This window comes from Protomyctophum bolini (genome assembly GCF_963924005.1).
Source record: "Protomyctophum bolini genome assembly, chromosome: 22".
NCBI lineage: Eukaryota > Metazoa > Chordata > Actinopteri > Myctophiformes > Myctophidae > Protomyctophum > Protomyctophum bolini.
Window position 1 is genome coordinate 26,793,810 of NC_137883.1, and position 21,131 is coordinate 26,814,940.

Here is a 21,131-nt window from a genome sequence, read left to right on the forward strand (position 1 = left end):
ACCGCATCAATTTATCGGGTAGGCCCTAAAATGATGATTGCGGGAATTATTTTGGGTACTTGCGGCTTGTGGTTTCCTGCCTGATGACTACAAATCAGTGACTACAGCATGACGTAAGTTACCATCCGCTTCCGACCGGATCATAAACCCGAAAAGGAATTCTGCCCATGCTAGGCCTTTCCCACCCTTAAAGGGATATAGTTCACCCCCAAAATTACTTTTTCCCCCTATCGATTACTCAACCCATGGAGCGACTGGTGGAGTCTCTGGTAGGACAGTGGTTTCTAAACTTTTTCATGCCAAGGACCCCCAGTTTGACATGATTAGTCTACGGACCCCCATTTAATGACATTTCTATCTCTGGGACCCCCAATTTATATTGTAAAATCAATGTTACTCTGAGAGTGTACAAATGGAACTTAACTTGGTTAAGCTTAATTTGGTTCCATTTGTACGCTCTCAGAGTTACAGACCCATAAGGGTCCATTTGGTTCAAACTTTCATTTAGCTTCTTTCGGGAGTTATTCACTCGGGAGTGCGACAAAAACTAAATGTCCATGAATTCGAGGCTTCACGGGGTGTGGAATTGATAGAAAATAAGCATTTCTTTTGTTTTTCATTTAGTTGCCACGGCCCTTTTGACAGATTTTTTTTTTGTCAAGCAAAAGCAAAAGATCTAAATGAGCCTTTTTAGCAAACGCCACTTCTAGCCGCCTCTCCTCTCCGCTCCCTCACGCCGTGGTTTGTGTCCCTCCTGTCTTCCCGTAGAGCGAGAGCGCGAATGAGGAGGGCGGGGAGGGGGAGTACGTCAACCTGTACTCGTCCAGCCAGGCCAATGGGGAGCTGCCGCTCTCCTACAGAGTAAGTAGCTGACACGCCTCTTTAACCATGACAAAAGAAGATGTTCGTCGACTACCTTTTTTCCACTGACGAAAACTAAATGGAAACTAAATGAAAACTATAGCTTAGTTTTCATGACTAAAAAGAAGACTAATATAATTGACAATTTCGTCAACAAATACAATCTAGACTAACCATGATAGGAAGGGACAACAGATCCAGTATAAGCCATTTTACACTTGTTTGCATGCTGAATCAGTCATTAAAACAGCATCAAGGCAAATACATTTTAGTCGACTAAATCAACTGTAGATTTAGTCGACTAAAATCTTATGATATTTAGTTGACTAAACCTAGATTAAGACATTCCAGGTGACTAAAACTAAATGAAAACTCTTCAAGAGACTGACTAAAACTGAAATCAACACTGCTTTCAGGATATGAACCAATTGAAATTCAGTGTTATAATGATCAGAAATGGAAACTTTGAGTGAGTTAGTTTTCCGTTTCTACCACTTGAAAAGGCAACCTTCTGGTTCACAGCTTGAATTAATTGAGTTAAAATGCAACTGGAATGGAGTAGGGCTGCAACTATCGATTATTTTCTTAGAGATTATTTTACCAATCGCATTTCCAATGAATCAGATAATATAATATATATTTTATACTTCGGTCTACACTGGTGTCACATAAAAATGGTGAAAATAGTTTATCTACATGCTTCCAACGCATTGCGATCTCTGACGGTTTTCTGCTCTACATTTAAAGTGTCTTGAGACAACTTGTTGTGATTTGACATTTTAATAAGCTTGTGAGCTTGTAGAGAGGCTATTTTCACAATAAATAAAAAATTGCATCCTCCCCCAGATTTTATGTATTTATTTAGAATCGATTAAACCAATTAGTTTGATTAACTGTCGCACCCCTAGGCCTCATTCACACGTACCAAACACCAGGTGGTTTGCCCAGCTGTGAGAGCCACGTGTCTGTCGTGTGATGCAATGTCACCTGTTGAGATGTCCATCCATGTGTCCTTCTGATTGCCTGGCTGGTGATTACTGTCCCCTGACTGTGCTTCAAATATAAAGGCTGAGTTATACCGAGTTGTGTGCGGGTGTCGCATGCCGAAAATAGCTACAAGCTGTACAAGCTCACAATGTGCGATGCCTTGTGAGCTTGTGGATTGGCTATTTTTGGTGTGAGACACTCACGCACAACTCGCTATGAATCAGGCTTAACTAGCATTTAACCTCGTTCTGATCTAACACCTGACATGGTACTGCTCCAAGGGGATTTTCAAGGGTTCACTAGTTTTCAATTTTCCAGTAACAATCTCCATAACGCCTTTTCTTGTGTGTGTTTGTGGGAGAGAGTCTGCGTGCTGTATACATGCAATCGTGTGTGTGTGTGTGTGTGTGTGTGTGTGTGTGTGTGTGTGTGTGTGTGAATTTAGTGAAACAGATACAGAGTGCCGTATACATGCGAGCGTGTGTATTTGATGTGGGGTGTTTGTACAATTTGTGTGTGTCTTTTTAACTGGGTTTTTGATCCGTCCTGGGTTTTTTTCCATCTGGTGTTGAGGAAACACTACATTTTTACACAAGAGCCTTTTGATACGATCCCCTCTAATGGTAACAGGGCTAACGCCCTCATCAAACAGTAGTAACATTTATTTAAAGCTTCTAACCTTTCTTACCACCAAATGTGTTGCATGACATCTTGGTGGCTCCTGTGAACTCACCGCTAGCCACGTCTTCTTTCTTTTGCATGGTGTCTTCCTGTCAATACTGAGTGGTGGTTTTAATGCAAATGTGCCGAAATTCATCGCTTTTTGTCCCATTTCCAGGAGACGATCACTGATGATGATGGACATCAAGACTCCAGTCCTCAGATGCCCTCTTCCAGTAGCAAAGAGGCCTTGGACAAGGAAAGGTAAAGTCACAAGTGAACAAGTTGTCATAGTAGAAATCACAACCATGCGCGTCAGTTTTCTGTCTGGTTTATACTTGGTTTGCGCAGCATTGTTGTGCACCGAAAATGGCAAATCTACAAGTCTCATGATGCGTCTCGCTACAACAGGCCGTGAGCTTTTAGATCCGTTATTTACATTCCCTGACACCCGCGTGCAACTACTTGTAAACTCACGCTTAATAATGGATTTCATTATGTCAGGTAAGCTGTGCTGGTAAATGTCCACACTCTGACAGTATAGGTTTCAGTTTTTGTGAGTGATTACCGATGAATGATTGACATCTTTATTGACACAGTGTAAATGCGTATGCTTCCATGGGTTATAGGAGGCAGAAATCAACAGACTCGGCTGGAAGCGACGAGGAAGAGGTGGATGAACTTTCCCTCATCGACCACAAGGAGATTATGAGCAGAATAACACTAAAACAAGCGGTAGGATTCACAGAGGCATGCATTGTATATTATTTAATATAAGATATATTTTCATCTTTGCAGAAACGCCAAAGGTCAAATGACAGGAAACTACAGTCATGCACATTTCTTTATATTATACTAGCGAATGCACTGGTTTCCTGTGACGTATTCAATGAAATGAGAAAACTCTAAGCTAGTTGCCTTTGCTGCCCTCTGTAGGCAGTCATCAGAAACCGCACCACTGCATGTTAGCCTCTCTACGCACACACAGGCACACACAAGTCCTATTCCATTCTCCATTTGGCGCAGTCTGATAGGCAGATGTGTGAGTAGTTTTTCTGGGCAAAGCCTGTGAGCGTGTGATTATGTGCAAGATGGTGCTGCTGTGCTGTCCCCGCTCTGGAAGGTCGGGAGCAGAGACACAGCAGAGGACCATGGGACCGGCGAGAGAGAGAGAGAGAGACAGACACAGACAGATAGACAGAGAGAGAGACAGAGACAGAGAGAGGTAGGGCTACATAGAGATGTAGCTAATGTGCACCGTTTACGACTGTGCAGGCGGTGAGGCGGATATGTTGGAAGTGATCGTAATGTTTGATCAGCAGGCTAGTTTATCTGTGTTTCTGACTGTCTCTGACATCAGTGTCAGGTGTTGCCAGATCGCGTGAAAGAAATAAGAATCCAGGTCTATAAAAACAAGCCGAAAAAGAAGCGACAGCTAGGTTGTGGGCTTGTAGATCAGCTATTTTCAACAAAACAAATATTGGGGAGAAAAGTGACAAATGTGGAATATTTTTGGAAACATTTTAACGACACAAATCTGGTATGGGGGGGAGGGGGTCTCTGGCACAAAATATTTTTAGATGTAGGGTCCTTCGTTGGACAAATACATTAATGTGGGCGTCCTTCTTGACATGAAATTGTGTGACAATCACTGGGTTTTAAAATAATTTAGGGAACAAGCCCAAATAAGCAACTATACACTTTAGAAGCAAGCCCCCCGCTAAAAACCGCAACCCGCAACAACTACCAATATTTACAAGCACCTTCACAGAAGAAACAAGCCCAAAGTCGCTTATAATCAGCGGACATGGCAACAGCACTGATCAGTGGAGCTGGTGCAAGGCAGAGGGAGGTGGGGGCACTGTAGAGGAGTATGAGGACAGAACAGAGAGAGAGTGAGAGAGAGCTGCATTTTGGGCTAGACTGCATTACTGCCTTACATCCCTCCCCATCAACTCCTACTAACCACTCATCTCTCCCCCTTCCTCTTCATCTGTCCCCATCTTTTCTTCCATTCATTCTTCCATCTCTACACCCCTCTGTCTGTCATCTCGTTACCTTTGGATTGTCTGTGCCTCGCCCCTGTCCCTCCGTCTTTGTCTCCGTCTCTGTCTCTCTCGATCTGTCTCTCTCGATCTGTCTCTCTCTCTCTCTCTCTCTCTCTGTCTCTCTATCTGTCCCCCCCACACACACAGAATGACGATGGTCCTGACGTGCGTGCTGGATCTGGAGATATACTGTTAGTCCATGCCACGGAGACGGACCGCAAAGGTACAGTGCAGGATGCTTTATGACTTAACACATTCAGAACGGGAACCCCTTTTGGTGTTTCAAGCATCATGTTATACTTTAGCTATTGAAAAATAGCAGATCTACAAGCTCATACAAGCTTGTAGATCTGCTATTTTTGAAAAATCGTGAAAATGTGGAGCAAATCTTTGAATATATATTCTTTCAGAGCGAACATTTTTAACTAAAATCTTTGCTTCTCTGGGGGGGTCTCTGGAACAACATATTTTGAGATGGGGGTCAGTGGCCAAATACAGACATTTCTGGAGGTCCTTGACAAGAAAAAGGTTGAGCACCGCTGACATAGAAATATAGGTTTTTCAGAAGACTGTTAGAATTCAGAAGCCTTTTTTGTAATCGACCTCAGTCCAAAATGGGTTAACCCAAAGGTACAGTGCACGATGCTTTATATGACTTAACCGATTTCGGACGGGGAACGCATCTGTGTCGCGTTAGCGTTTAACCACTTTTAACCATTATTTTAAACTTTAGCTGAAAAATAGCAGATCTACAAGCTCATGGCTACGACAAGCTTGTAGATCTACTATTTATGAAAAATCTTGAAAATGTTGCGCAAATCTTTGCATTTATATTCTTTCACAGCGAACATTTTTAACTCATATCTTTGCTTCTGGGAGGTCCCTGGAACACAGATGGGTGTCGGCGGTCGATTACGTATAATTTTTGGAGTCCTTGACATGAAATTGTTTGAGAACCACTGATATAGAAACATGAGGTTTTTCAGAAAACATTTTGTAGACATTTTGTAGAATCTGGCTTCAGTCCTAAATGGGCTAATAATCTTCTAGTATGTGCTATGCTACTGTGTCTGTGGGTCACTTTCTGGTGTTTAAACCTGTGGTCGTTTGATTTTGATCACAGCGACTGTAATTCCTTTGTATGATTTTGTACAATTTGGGTGTGATTCCTCTTGGGTCCTGGTCTTATCGAAGTGCATCCATCTCTTTTTGGTTTTGCTCTGGCCTCCTATACGCATAGTGAAGTGTTTACAGCTGTATGTGGACAGCATATCTCAGCAGAATATAATCTGAAATGTGTTTCTGTTTCTTTTTGACAGATCTTGTTTTGTACTGTGAAGCCTTTCTGACGACATATAGGACGTTCATAAGCCCCGAGGACCTCATTAAGAAGTTACACTACAGATATCCTTTTGTCTCCCTACTGTTCGAAACAAAATCATGTTTTCTTAAATGGTAGCTGAGTGCTTATTCACTTTTAATTCAACAAACGCACACCTGAGTTCAGCTATGGTATCTATCTATCTATCCTAGTTGAACCCAAGTCTATTTATGCTCTGAAAGATTAGGAGCTGTCCATCAATTTGCAGTATTCCAATTTCCACCAATCCCTGAGCAGGCAAGACACAGGAAGTGGGGAAATTAACATTGCACACAATCCTTCCAAACTATAACACAAGAGTAAAATCCTCAGTGTTGATTTAACCAAATGGATCCATTTGGTTACTCTCTCTCAGGGTTACAATTGGATAACAGAAGAACACAATTCTGCTATACCTTCTGCTAGGCACCAAATTAGTTCTAATTTAGAGTCAGTTGGCTTTTTTCCTCTCAAAAAGTAATGAATGTCTTCTTTCCTCCGCGTGCCCATACCCAAGGTGGGGTTGGCGAAAGGGCCTTTCTGTGTGGAGTTTGCATGTTCTCCCCGTGTCCCCTAGGGTAGGTACCCTCACAAAAAACATGCAGTAATCCTGGTCTCTATAGTATACTGCCTCCCCCTGGCCAGCCAGGGTGCCTGATGGAGGAGAAAGGCACTTGTTGGAATAACGTGTTCCTTCCACGTGCTACGTCCAGCCAGGGAAAAGAAGTGGCTTGGACGCTCATGCACTGAAGGAAGCATGAGGCCAGTCCGTTGCTCTCCCCAGGTTGGTGGAGGGAGTGTAGAGCCCAGGATTACATTAGATAATTTACACTGGGTAAAGAATGGGTTACAAAATCGTGGGATAAGAATTATAGGTAAAAATTATGATAATAATTAAGTCTTTACTGCCAATTCCGGTACATTGGTAAGCGTGCAGCCTGTATTTTCATAAAGTCCCTGCACACTGCTGCGTTTTTCGGATTTTTAGCAGCGTATTTCCACCCGTTTTCCGTGTCCAGTCTGCACGGACCTTGATGCTTCCGCTGTGTGTTCATTCTCCTTCAGTCTGCACGGACCTTAATGCTTCCGCTGTGTGTTCATTCTCCTTGACCACAGAGCACATACACTAGGTTCTGTCACAGTCCAGACACATTCAAGAAGAGAGTCAGCAAAAACACCTTCTTTGTATTGGTTCGCGTAGTGGATGAGCTGTGGTGAGTAAATGTGTCTGTCCCGAGCTTTTCAAAATATGACACAATGTTGATGGTGGGCTGGCTGCAAAGGGTCACTTTTAGTCAATAAACATTTTTCGTAGAAATATCCATGAGGACTACCGTAATTTCCGGACTATAAGCCGGTACTTTTTCCCCATGCTTTGAACCCTGCTGCGGCCTATACAACGGTGCGGCTAATCTATGGATTTGTACAGCTAACGGCCACTAGGGGACCTTCTAAATCTATCTCTATGGCCTCTATGCGGCTTATAGTCCAGTGCGGCTTGTATATGTACACATTTGGTTTTCCCCTACATTTTGCTGGTGTGGCTTATATTCAGGTGCGCTTTATAGTCCGGAAATTACGGGTATACTATTTGTTGGGGGGAATTTGATACATAATGACAATGACGTGCCCAAAAATAGGGATATCGGGTCAAAAGTGGTTAATTGCTTCATCACTTTCAATTGAAAGTTTATTTTACAGTCAATCATCTTGTGAGGCTTAATTTTGCAGTGTAATATAGTTTTGTATTGCAGTAATATTTATTTCTATGTAGTTTTCTAATTCAGCAATTATCTGGTGGTGCATTTTTCCCCTTTGCAGCCATGAAATGTAATTAACTCAACCATTAGTTGTATTAGCGTGTCGCCTATTCAAAGCCATAATTTGATGACTGGTATCAGTCATTAACTTATAGAATGCTTGTTTTTTTGTCCTTTCTTGTCTCCTTACTCCCCTTTCTCCCTCCATACTTAACAGTGTTGATTTTGTCGGCTAATGTTCGCCGACTACCTTTTTTCACTGACGAAAACTAAATGGAAACTAAATGAAAACTAAGCTATGATGACTAAAACTAAGACTAAATATAATTACAATTTCGTCAACAAATAAAAACTAGAAAATCTTATAATCTTTAGTCACTAAACACTAAAATATTCCAGGTGACTAAAATGTGATTCAAACTAAATGAAAAGGATTCAAAAGACTTATTAGTATTACTAGAAACTAAAATCTAAATTTGCTGTCCAAAACAACACAAATTAACTGCTCGTGACGGAACGTTCTGCCAATTAGAATCCAACCGGCAACTGCTTTTGACGGAACGTTCCGTTTATTATTGATATTATCAAACCGGATCGCTGATTTGATTTATTTATTTATTTTGTCCGCTTTTTGCACACACGCACTGCCGTTCACTTCTTGTATACAGGCGGACTAAAAAGCTGAATAACTCTAAATCTATGGAGCTCTCCATGGTTTTGACAAAACGTGCAATGTTCTGAGGTCTTTTCTGATTATCCAGTGATCTCGATTGGAACATTGGCGCTTTCTAGAGCAAGGATGGACTAATTTTAGCTCGCTAGCATTGACGCTAATTATTGAGCATCTAAGATGGCTGCCCAAACCGGACGTGCATCACACTAAAACCAAGTAGATCCGGGTCGGCAGTCTTGCGTCGGCTCTTGCGTCCACCAGGTGGCAGTAAAGCTTAATGCTCATCATCTCCTCCCTAGTCTGGCGGAGTTGACGGAGGACATCCTGAAGCAGCTCATGGACCTGGTGTTCAGGCTGGTGTGTAACGGCGAGCTCAGCCTGGCCCGTGTGCTTCGCAAGAACATCCTGGACAAGGTGGAGCAGAAGAAGCTGCTGCGCTACACCAACTCCCTGAAGCCGCTCGCTGCCCGCGGGGTGTCTGCTAGGTGGGGCCGTTGCTTACAACTACAACTTACAATTTAGGCTCTATGGGGCACGGTGGCACAGTTGGTAGTGCTGTCGCCTCACAGCTAGAAGGTCCTGGGTTCGATTCCCGCTCGGGGCGCTGTGGGTGCTGGCGGCGTGTTTCCTCCTCCGCGTCATCAGTGCCCATACCCGAAGGTGGGGTTGGCGAAAGGGCCTTTCTGTGTGGAGTTTGCATGTTCTCCCCGTGTCCCCTAGGGTAGATACCCTCACAAAAACATGCAGTAATCCTGGTCTCTAAACTGCCTCCCCCTGGCGCCTGATGGAGGGGAAAGGAACTGGTTGGAATAACGTGTTTCTTCCACGCGCTACGTCCAACCAGGGAAACTGTTAGGTGTAAAGGAGCAACTTGGACACTCAAGCATGAAGGAAGCATGAGTTAAGTCCGTTGCTCTCCCCAGGTTGGCAGAGGGTGTGTAGAGCCCAGGATCACATTAGATGATTGACACAGGGGTGAAAAATGGGTTACAAAATCGTGGGATAAAAAAATATTAAAAAAAAAACAATTTAGGCTCTATTAGTTTGAACTCCAAAGTTTAAAGCCCAAACCACGCCAAAGGGTCTGGTCGGGACAAAACTTTTTTTTTTTAAGGTAAACCACACCAATGCAACTCCTTGCAACTCAATGAGTTGCATTGGTGTGCTTTACCTTAAAAAAAACAGACCCTTTGGTGTGGTTTGGGCTTTAAAGCCGATCTGTACAGTAGAGTACAGTATGTTATATTTGGTTATGGTTCTATCAGAAATTTGAGCGTGTTTGTAGTTCTGTAAGACTGGTTAAGTACTGGTTGACAAGAGCTATTGCATGAAGCTCAATTTATCCTCTGCCCAAATGGGCTTTCTGTATTAGCTCAAGAGTAGAAATTGTGGCCCTCACTTAGAGGACCCCGGTTAGGACATGAAGGTTACATATTGCAGCTCTCTTTCTTACCTACCTAAGTCGTGCTACTCAAATGCTGAGTTGCCTGTACCGGGGATCGAGCTTGCGATCCAAAGGCGAGCTTTTTACTGACTCAGCGACCTGGACACATACTCTGTCCCTGGGCATTCCATCTACTGTATGTCGGCAGCCACAAGAAGATTGGTCGAGTGGTTTGCGAGATTAGCTGCGGACACTCACACAGACACACTCTTCTAGAAACTCGCCCCTTAGGTGCCATGCCGTTAATAGTTTAAAACATAAAATGTGCTGCTGTGAAATAGCCTGTCACTTAAAATGGATATCTGGAAGAAATCACCTAACTCTAAAAAAAACTCCAGCTCAAGTGGAGTTAGGAGGTTTTTGTCGATGCACTTTTTAATACTTTTCATTGGTTCAATATGTTTTAACCAACACACAGATGTAAAGGGTGTTCAATATGCATTGATTTATGAAAAAAATAAACCTAAAAAATGGAGTTAGGTGGTTTCTTCTGGACAGCAACGAGAGTAAATCAGAAAGGTTACACCAGTTGTTGGACAAGTCTACTGATACAGAGATGGCTCCTCATATTTACATGTGTGTTTTTCTATGCATCACTGCAGGCCTGGAACTCTCCATGACTTCCGCAGTCATGAGATTGCAGATCAGCTCACTCTCCTTGATGCAGAACTTTTCTACAAAATTGAGGTACAGCCAGCTACCACAGAACCCTGCCTTCTGCATAGCACAATACTTGGTTTTCATTTGTTGTAACGCCATTTGGTTACAGGATTTTACTGTGTTTACGTGACATTAGGGAGTTTCCTGCGTTTATACCCACTGTACATTTTGAGATTGTTTAGTTTATTTTGGTCTTTTGTTTCGAATTTAACCAACTGCGTACACTTGGAAATAAATAAAATAACAAATAATAAAAACAAAAAAACAAACAAAAAGGGTGTAGACTGAAGCCTTAATAATTTGTTCAGATCCTTTTTGTGATTACCGGTACACAATCAAACAAAAAACATTTATAAATAAATATGTATTTCTATATAGTACTGTATATTAACACGTACAACATACAATTGCACTCAACTGTTCCTCGCTCTTCTGTTCTCCTTTCAGATTCCTGAGGTGCTGCTTTGGGCCAAGGAACAGAATGAGGAGAAGAGTCCCAACCTGACTCAGTTCACAGAGCACTTTAACAATATGAGCTATTGGTAAGATAATATGAAGCCCTCCTCTCCACATCGCTGATGTCCTTGGATTGTTATCATCGATGCTGCACTCTGGATTGTTGCTGTTACGCTTCTGTTAACCCATTTAGGACAGCGGGGGAGCGCATCCGTGTCGTCTTTGAATATATATTCTTTCACAGCTAACGTTAACTCAAATCTTTGCTTCTGGTGGTGTCCCTGGAACAATATATTTTCAGATGGGCGTCTGCGGCCAAATACATATAATTCTGGGAGTCCTTGACGTGAAAAAGTTTGAGAACCACTGATATATTGATTTAGATGACAGTTGTAGAATCAGATCCTCAGGTCTTGATGGTTCATCTGACATCAAGCAATATGGGGCATTAGACAACATTCAGCCACTAGATGTCGCAAGTATACAGGTTACAACGTCTCTGTTGCATATATGTGTTCCCCTATCACCAAAGGCAGCAATCATGTACCGGTAGTCTTTAACATTGTAACATTATGGCTGCCTTACAAGAATATATTTAGCTTTAAAATTAACTTACCCAATGAAAAAGCATGTTCTCTAGTTTGGACGCCCGACAAAAGTATTATAATTATTATTTCAAAATCATAATATCTTGAGGGGGTGCAACATTATTATTTTTACAAGCTCTGTGGATGTATTTAGTTTTTATTGTTCAATTTTCAAGACCTCTGAGTCTCTTTCATCTTTCAGACAAAGATGTTGACCATAAAACAATTCCTCTTTGTCCGGCAGGGTGCGATCTTTGATCATTCAACAGGAGAAAGCCCAAGACAGAGAGAAACTACTCCTGAAGTTCATTAAGATCATGAAGGTTAGTCATACTAATGAAGAATTAATAAAGGAGATCATGTTGTTTTGCTATGTTTGTGTTAACTTTTGTTGTCGTCTCGTTTTAGCACTTAAGAAAGTTGAATAACTTCAACTCGTACTTGGCAATACTTTCTGCTTTGGACTCGGCTCCCATCCGCAGACTGGAGTGGCAAAAACAGACGTCGGAGGTGAGCCAACAACAACGACCATTAGTGTGTCACATGTCAGCCTATTAAATAGTACACATTAACGATGAGTGATAAGGATCTTGTGACTGCCACCTATACACAGTGATTCAAGTGTTCATAACTCTGCGAGTATACACAAGGGTAACCAAATGGACCCTTAATAGATCCACTTGGTTTCATTTGTATACTCTGGGTTAAAACACTTGAGGAGTTTATTGGGTGTGAAGATCAGGATTGTGTGCAATATTAACTTCTCGCATCTCGTCTGTTCACTGCTCAGGGATTGGAGGAATACTGCACGTTGATTGACAGCTCGTCATCGTTCAGAGCATACAGAGCTGCTCTAGCTGAAGTGGAGCCTCCGTGTATCCCATATCTGTGAGTACAGCTGGACAATATTAACCACTTAAACCCTCTATTCTCAGTAAAACACACTTTTCTAAAAAAAAAAAAAAAAAAAAAAGGCCTTCTAAGCTTGTAGATCGGCCATTTTTGGCGACTGTTCCCCCCAAAAATGTAGATGCTGGGGTTCAAGTGGTTAATCACAATAACCCCTAGGTGGAAATAGCAGATCTACAAGCTCACAACGATGTGATGCGTTTGAGTGTGTCTCTTTTCAGTGCACTAGATCATCTTGCAACAAAATCATAAGAAATAGGACTGGTTTAAGTTATGTCTTGTACTGAGTTGCAAGTTTATCTGACTTGTTTATTTGTTTTCCCATCATCCCCTGCTTCTTCCAGGGGTCTGATTCTCCAGGATTTGACCTTCGTCCACCTGGGGAACCCTGACCTCATAGACGGAAAGGTCAACTTTTCTAAACGCTGGCAGCAGTTCAACATTCTGGACAGCATGCGGCGCTTCCAGCAAGTGTAAGTTAATGAATCTTAAGAAGACGATGGAACCACCTTTCCAACTATAAGGTTTCACATAAACAATAAACATATAAAGATTTCTGGGGGCACCCCAGTAGCCACGTGGTTAGGGCTCATACCAGTGCAACATTACCAGAGTTAACAATTCCATTCTCAGCTGGCCAGAACATTTGCGGTGTGTCCAGCTTCCACTAATGATTAGTGGACTAATCTAACTCCACATTTCCTCCCTATCTATCAAAAACAAAAAGGCTTGCAATGCCCCCAAAATATTGTATCACCTGCTAATCTTTCTATCCACAGCTGTCAACTACAATATTTACCATTAAAGTTCAACAACATAAAACATTTAACCCACTGCAGCAGTTGCTTATGGTTGTATCCGTAATCACTAATAAGACATTTTATTGGCTCTATCCAGGCATTACGAGCTGAAGCGCAACGACGACATCGTCTGCTTTTTCAACGACTTCAGTGACCACCTGGCAGAGGAAGCCCTGTGGGAGTTGTCCCTGAAGATCAAACCCAGGAACATCACCAGACGCAAGACGGAGCGCGAGGAGAAAACCTAGGGGCTTCCTTCCTGGTAACTTCTGCCCTGGGGGGGCGCAGAGACTGACCTCCAAACTGTGCTTCATGACACTAATTCCACTTTACTACAGACAGAGACAAGAGGGACACTTGGCTGGGGAGCTCATGGGAGAGTACCGAACAAACTACAGTAGACTGGAGATGAGTGGCCAAAGTTTACAAGACGCTCTGCTGCTCTGGGAGATGACGATTGGGATAACGGTAGCTCCAGAGCACGACAGGGATAGATTTCAGTGAGCCTGCGATGCCAAGGAGGACACTACAGAACTGGGGAGGACAGGGAAGACGCTCATCCCTGTCCTCTCCGTTCACAAAGTGGAACTGCGGTGCGCGTGTGTGTGTGTGTGTGTGTGTGTGAGTGAGAGATTGAGGTGAATGGTCCATTAATCCCCCGGAGATGCTTCTTTCTCTTCCTTCATGTATGTATGTGCCATTCATTCATGGGTCATCTTCTACACCCCTCTCTCCCCTCCTGACGCTGAGCTCCTCCGACCTAGCAGACCTGGAGGTCTCTCTGTTTCAGAGTAGTCTGCCATGAACAATGACGTCACGATGCAGACCACAACTGGGAGGAACTGCTGGGGGGACGTGCGGGGATTTGTACTTGGAGAGGATGACACTGAGGGACTGGAACCTTACCATGAGATTTCATTTTGAAACATTTTGTGTAAAGCCCGTTTTTTGTACTTCATCGTATGACTAGTGCCACACGACAATAGCTAGTACACTACAGGCTCACAACGCCTCGCATCCATCCACGACGCGCTGAAAGCCGCACTGTGAGCCTGTAGCTCTGTTCTTTTTGGCGTGTGACACGGCGTACGCCGGAGCATAAATTAGGCATAAGAATCATGTATGGTTATATGTATTATATACAGTGCTCCTTTTGTTCTTAAAAAGGATCTTTATGCTAATGAGAAGAGCTTAGCTTCTCCCAAGTGCCATACGTGTGTGCACTAAAAAAAAGCAAAGCAAAAAAAAACACAAAAAGAGAATTACTAAAGATGCTGTGATCTATGTTATGTCATACTGAATCATTGTGTGCCATGTTCAAGTATAGAGAACCATCAGGCAATCAGAATCATGTCCCAGTTATTTCAGTATGAAGGCGAGTGAGAGACCGAAGTCCTACGACAGCGATTCTCAACCTGTGGGCCGTGAGTATATTGCAAATGGGCCCCGAAATAATTGGCAAAACACATTTTACTGATAAATATAACAGCAATATTAACTTAAAAGTTCTCTGTTGATCCAGGGAACACAATCGATTGTGTTAAACATTCTCTGAAAATGCACGTGGCCCACCCACCCGACTGACCACTTAATAAGTGGTCAGATGGGTGGGCCGCGAACACACTTTCAAGATTTTCAAGATCCAGAAAAAGTTGAGAACCACTGTCCTGTGAGACCTGTGTGTTTATCATTCCATCATGTGCTGTTGTAATTCATTTTTATTCCTCTTTAGGAAGATTCTCCCATCCAACACACTACACTGTATTCTCAAAGTCCCAATAAAACGGCTCCGTTTCTATACATATACAGTATGCGTCCCTCTTATCATTTGCCGATATTCTGCTTTAACCTAGAATTCCCAGGACGGGGAGGCATCTGTATCGCTTTAGCTTTTAACCACTTTTAACCATTATTTTAAACTTTAGCTGTTGGAAAATAGCAGATCTACAAGCTCATGGCGCGAAAATTCGTGAAAATCTTTGAATATACAGTAAATTATAAAGAAATTGCGGAATTGCGGAAATGGTGGAAATGGAAATTGCGGAAATGGTAATTGCGGAAATAGTAATTGCGGAAATTGCGGAAATGGTGGAAATTGCGGAAATGGTAATTGCGGAAATGGTGGAAATGGGAATTGCGGAAATGGTAATTGCGGAAATTGCGGGAATTGCGGAAATTGCGGAAAGATTCTGTTTCTTTTTTGTTTTTTTTCTAAAAACATTTGTCGAATCAGTTCTTGGATCTAAATGGGTTAACTATGCTGTAACATTATTGCGAACGCAGTGATTGCGATTGCAGTGAGCACTTACTATGAGACCTAGCAGATCATGTCTGTCCGTCTGTGTGTCTGTCCCGCTTTTGTGCCCATATATGGAGCTGAGTGATTACGTCACCATGACTCATAACCATATAAGGAGTCCCCAAAGCAGCTATACGTCCAAAACACAAATATGTACGAACTGCGTTCGCTTCCCGCGTTTGCGCGTCTTACTGGTGTAGTAGAACTCACACCTTGCCATTGATAGTGAAATATTATTATATTGTGATGATCAGTGGGAAATGGATTTAACAAAACAAATTAAAGCATTTTTTTATTCATCCATCAAAACGTGGCAACCTAGGTCTAACACTGCCACAACAAAAATAATTGACCTACTGCATGTGATAATTTACAAGGAAATTTTAAATGTGGGTTTATACACTACTAGGCATAAACTATTAAACAAATGAATATAAACAACTCAAATTATGTGCAACGCCAGGAATAAAATAAATAATCACTGTTCTTAAAATATAACAATTTTAAATAATTGTTCATACCTATTATATCACCCTCATATTCAGAAACAGATGTAGTCATACCACAGCTGGTAATAAATATACATATACAGTGGAAGACCAGTGCCAGAACTGACTGTAAAGGCGGCATACAGTTAGTGGTATTTATTTGTAAAAGAAAGTAAAAAATAAACATTAAAGCTCTATTGTAATTCATTGCTATAGTTTGTTCAGTAACCGGCATCTCCCCATCTCTTCAATAAACAGAAAATATGTTTTCAGTTTGGGATACCAATGCGAATTAGGAGAGAGGACCGCATAAAGTTCATTTATCAGCTTCAATTTGATAGTGTTCCAGTTTGCTTTGATCACTTCCAAGTTTGCTCATTTGCCCTGTATCATGTATGACTCTCCTGATTGGGTAAAATTGGTATCCTGACCTGAAAATGTACTTTGTTTCATGAAGAGACGGAGAGAGACATAACTGAACAAAACCTCTACAGCAAATTAGCAACAAGTCTGAATATAGAGCTTTAACATTTCTTTCAACAATAAAATATAACTTAACACCACCTTCAACTATTAATGATGCACCAACGATTTCATTAAATGGATTATGAAAACTATTGCAGCCCTTGGACGCTGGACTGTGGAAGAAAAAAAAAAAGGAGCTGAACAAACTAGGACAGATACCCAACAACTGACCCAAACCCACCAGTCAACCAACCAGTAAGTCCCAGCTCTCACTGGTCCAGGATCAGTGGGGACGACTGCTGGGCTCCAGTAGGACTCTCTTCCCACTGAGGTTGGAAGTTCCATTCTGAAGGTCTTGCTCAGACATGGACCGTTTTAATAAGCGTCCATGGCCATTGCCGCCGGACCCTCGCTGCCACTTACAGATGTCGCCGTTAAGAATGTCCTGGATGTGCTGAACGATGAGGTTGATGGCCACTGGGGAGATTACAATTTAAAAAGAAGAGAAAAATGTTTTTTTTTTTAAGATGGTGTCCTGCAAGAATAACGAAAATAGCCGATCTATGTAAAATTTTCACATTGTACGTCTGGTTGAAAGTGTTAAACAACGTACCCATGTTGTCAACTCCTCTTGGAATAATAACATCTGCATACTTCTTGGTCTGGGGACAAAGACAGCATTATTTGACACAGACCAGTGAAATGATAGATACAGTGTAGGTCACTGACCAATCATTTATTTATAAGCACAGTGTTATAAAACTGGATACATACGGGTAAACAGAACTCCTCAAAGGCAGGTTTGACGAAGGTGGTGTACTGTGTGAGAATCTGCTCCAGGTCGCGACCTCTGGTCATATCTCGTAGAACTACAGACAAAGACAATCAAACCAGAGTATTGATACTAGAGGTCGACTGAAATATCAGCCTATTTGTCTTTTTTTATTACATCGGTATTATGTAGCCAAAATGTGTCCCAATTTCAATTTTTGGCATGTCCTGCTGTAGGCGAGGATTTTCAAACATTTTCCAAACATTTCACAATGCATTTATTTTCTCTTTTTATAGTGAAATAAAATTCACGTTTACGTGTTTTCTTTTCACTTGTCCATTGTATAATTCAAATCGGACCCAATTAAAGACTTGCATCAGTGGGGCTCTAATTGATAGAACGATATCAGTGACGATTTATGTTGTGTTCTGTGTTTGTGTGACAGCAATACCTCTACGAGACAGCCTGACATCTGAGTCTGTGTCCACAAACAGCTTCATGTGGAACATGTCTCGCACTTTCTGCGTGTAGAAGACGAGGATCCCCTCAAAGAGGACCACGTCTGCAGGGTAAACTGTGATCTTGTCCTCCAGTCTAGAAGCATGCATACAGTTTTCAGTTTTTCACACAAATCAAAATGCTCAGGCTTCTGTGAAATATGAAAAATAAGTATTTCTCTCTCTGGTGGTAATGCACATGGACTTGACCTTCTCACCTGGAATGAGTGACGAAGTCATACGTTGGAACTTGAACCACTCTCCCTTCCACAATGTCCTTCAGGGTTTTGTACATCAAATCATTGTCAAATGCGTCTGTAACAAACCACAACAGATAATTAACCTAGTGTCCCTATTGGCATTTTTTAGCTAAGAGAGTTGGTGTCAAGGAAGGGAAAAAGGAGCAGACATAGAGCCCTGAAGGACCCTGGTCAACTAAGGTTTAAGTTGGTGGTTCTCAAATTGGGGTTCAGGAACCCTTGACGAGGTTCCAAAAGGACCCTTACAGGTCCTCTCCATTTGTACACTCAAGTTTAAAGAAAAGGTTTTGAGAATCACCGGTGGTTGAGTGCACATTTTATTAATGTTCAACTGAACAACTGCAATGACATTTTGCCTACCTGGGTGGTCAAAGTTATATTGTCCCTTTGATGCCTTTGTCTTCTGGTCTGGGACCAGCACCCTGTAGAAACTGTCCTGGCTTACAATGGCCACCTTCCTCTGGCGATGGTCCACCTTGTGCTGCCCCAGAAGCTCCATGATCTTGGCACATACTGTAGACTGTGATAGAATACTCATTTTACTGAATAAGCGGCAGTAGTTAATGTACAGTATCTCATTGTGAAACGTCACTTGATCACAGAAAACTATTATTAGTAGCTTATAGCACATTCATAATCATAATCTCAATGCTTTTCACAACACATTATCCATCCACACAAAATCTTGTGTTGTGAAAACTTAAGCATTGACACACCACCATGCATTTAGTAATGTAGGATTTTTTACATTTTCTTTCTACTAACTGAATAACCTGGTGACATTGATGACCGTCCATGCAGTCATTTACTGACAAGTGGGAGGTCAAGAAATTCAACATAAAAAGCGAGTTCAAATCTCAAGAGGGGGAGGTTCACCAGAATGTCTGGTTGAGTCATTATTGGACCATTGGACCCTATTAAACATTAAACTATTATTTGTAGTTTATAGCACATTAATATCACAATGCTTTTCACAACACATTATCCATCCACTATATTGCGTAGAATTGAATACCAATACTGAGCCCAGTGTCCACTCTGAGAATGAACTATGGTACCCAATGCCTCCCTGTTTGGCACTGAGTCAGCATCAAGGCCAGGGTGAAGTCCCTATGACACACTTGCATCATGGGGGTGTACCTACATCAAACGGCCTCACACTAAAGACATGAAATGGATAGGCTCATGTCATGACCTATGGCCACATGGTGGGGTAAACAAGGCTACAGTACTTACAGTACTTATTAGGGAGCCAGCCGAGCCAGTGAAGTGATCTAAGTATAGCAGAATTCTGTCTGCAGCATGTTGGGTGAACTGTACTCTTCCAACAGCAAATTATAGGCCATACAGTAATCGAACCAGTTGGGAGATTAATCCATGGAGCAGTTCTTCAGTCAGACTGAGGCAAGAAAGCTTCAACTTTATGAGATGTTTTGGGCTAGAGATGTTTAATCATTTTAGAAATTAAGATCCAGTAAGTATGTTTAACCGACACCGATATTGACTGGACTGGAAAACAAGCAGATTGCTATTGTTGTTTGCTCATAGATGATAATATAATAATGTGACATCTAAAGGATTAGAAATAGATCATCTGAACCGCAAAATGTTCGCCAGTAGAGGAAAAGGGGCGTTTCTGGGTTAACTATTTTGACAGTTAGCAGGAAGCTAGCTGTTGGCGCTAAAGCTAACCGTTAACACTCACCTTGCCGCTAGCAGTTCCTCCACTGACCCCGATCAGAAAGGGACGATGTCGTGGCCTCTCCACCTCGACCAGAGGTCCAAGAGAAGCCATGTCAGGGCAGATGACAGGGGACAGTCACCACTGACTTATGGAGAATAATAGCTTCCTTAAGTTCTCTGTGCTATTTTCAACGATTAATTATTCTCGCGAGATTTCGGTAGTCGGTACTCTCTATTCTGACGAAATGAAAGCCTGGGTATGTATCGAGGCTACATGTCATGTGACAATGTTTCCAAAAAACAAACAGCATCATCAATCATGATCCGATCTGGATATCAGCTCAGATTCGGAGCATCACTAATTTGCAATGAATTAAATTAATAAACCAGTTTCATAGCAATTCAAATGATTATATTGAATAACATGTCAATCTGCTACAGAGCTGAAAGGTTTAATTTAGAAATGTAATAGTTTTCAGCCCAGTAGCCTATCTCTATTATCTTGTTGCTTTCGTACAGGTACAATATACACTACGTGCCTGTATGAGTGAGAAGAGTGACAAACAACTCCTCTTGATTCTTGGTTTAAAATGGCAACACAGACAAGTCATCTTGTGGCTTATAACATAACAGTAACACCTTATGTAATATATCAAAAATAAACCTATTTGTATCTTGAATATACAACAGGCCTATAATTTTACTGTAAGCGTTTTGATGAAACATTCCTTTATTAGGATAGCTTTTGCATTTGCTTATATAGTCCTTATCGCTGTACTGCGTAGTGCGTACGTATGTAGTATTATTTCATTTTTATTATTCGCATGTCATGCCCACATTAGTCCACTACTTTTCCCCTCAAAATTAGCTGGAAATAGCTGATGTACAAGCTCACAGTGCTAGGATCTTTGCTGAATGCCCCAGTTAAACCAACCACGCAATGCTATGCCAGGCTTGACACACAAAATGCATTTTCACATTTGTACCTGAGAATAATTATGTGAAGTGAAGGGAAGAAAGGGATAGTAAATCATATTAAATTTATTATGAAAGGCAAACAATACAATACGCACACAAAAATATCTATCTATCTATATATACTATATAGAATTAGATATAATATCATGTTTTGCGCGAGTCATTGTCTGTTTCTTGTGTATCTTCTTCAGAATCCTGTGACGTCAGAGCTTTTCTGGACTCTTCAACCACAATCTCTAAAGCAGAATCTCCTTCAACCCGTTTCACCTTCTCTCCCTTTGCTGCAAGGATCTCTTCAATGTTTCTGAAAATACAGAGAAATGTGGTATATTATAAAATAATAATGATCTTGTGAGAATCACAAGCATTTCCTTTCAATATTGTGCTGCAATTTTATTTTTTTTCTTGTGTATGTGGTGTAATAGCCATGGTACACAATCTACACATGATGCTCGTACTTCAACTCAACTCAAACTTTATATAT

At 41.6% G+C, this 21,131-nt stretch overlaps 2 protein-coding genes across 7 annotated transcripts in view; one reads left to right on the forward strand and one right to left on the reverse strand.

The window, feature by feature from the left end:
- The window catches only part of rapgef1b (Rap guanine nucleotide exchange factor (GEF) 1b), a 66,098-nt gene extending 51,085 nt beyond the window's left edge, over nt 1-15,013 (forward strand). For 5 of the 6 annotated variants that reach the window (XM_080756405.1, XM_080756408.1, XM_080756406.1 and 2 more), the window contains 14 exons: nt 769-861; nt 2,687-2,772; nt 3,138-3,243; nt 4,704-4,779; nt 5,876-5,960; nt 7,038-7,130; nt 8,649-8,834; nt 10,396-10,480; nt 10,901-10,995; nt 11,741-11,819; nt 11,905-12,006; nt 12,287-12,384; nt 12,750-12,878; nt 13,303-15,013. In XM_080756405.1, coding sequence (XP_080612531.1) covers nt 769-861; nt 2,687-2,772; nt 3,138-3,243; nt 4,704-4,779; nt 5,876-5,960; nt 7,038-7,130; nt 8,649-8,834; nt 10,396-10,480; nt 10,901-10,995; nt 11,741-11,819; nt 11,905-12,006; nt 12,287-12,384; nt 12,750-12,878; nt 13,303-13,453 — 1,464 coding nt within the window. In that variant the 3' untranslated portion in view covers nt 13,454-15,013. The remainder of the gene's footprint in view (nt 1-768; nt 862-2,686; nt 2,773-3,137; nt 3,244-4,703; nt 4,780-5,875; nt 5,961-7,037; nt 7,131-8,648; nt 8,835-10,395; nt 10,481-10,900; nt 10,996-11,740; nt 11,820-11,904; nt 12,007-12,286; nt 12,385-12,749; nt 12,879-13,302) is intronic. The other variant, XM_080756410.1, reaches the window with a different exon arrangement.
- A 767-nt stretch (nt 15,014-15,780) lies between these two features.
- Nucleotides 15,781-19,882, reverse strand: uck1 (uridine-cytidine kinase 1). The gene is made up of 7 exons (XM_080756267.1): nt 19,692-19,882; nt 18,347-18,506; nt 17,945-18,041; nt 17,681-17,823; nt 17,232-17,326; nt 17,071-17,119; nt 15,781-16,934 (listed from the first exon to the last, which is right to left on the reverse strand). Exons 1-7 carry the CDS (start codon nt 19,779-19,781, stop codon nt 16,741-16,743), a joined length of 828 nt encoding a protein of 275 aa, XP_080612393.1. The 5' UTR covers nt 19,782-19,882; the 3' UTR covers nt 15,781-16,740.
- Nucleotides 19,883-21,131: the final 1,249 nt, after the last annotated feature.

Bases quoted from the DNA above. Each gene is read 5' to 3' on its own strand.
- uck1 (XM_080756267.1), bottom strand. From the start codon at position 19,781: ATGGCTTCTCTTGGACCTCTGGTCGAGGTGGAGAGGCCACGACATCGT. The intron at 17,824-17,944 runs GTGAGAAGGTCA...GCATGCTTCTAG, and splicing joins GACTTCGTCACTCATTCCAG to ACTGGAGGACAAGATCACAG. The intron at 17,120-17,231 runs GTATGTATCCAG...CTTTGTCCCCAG, and splicing joins TTGAGGAGTTCTGTTTACCC to ACCAAGAAGTATGCAGATGT.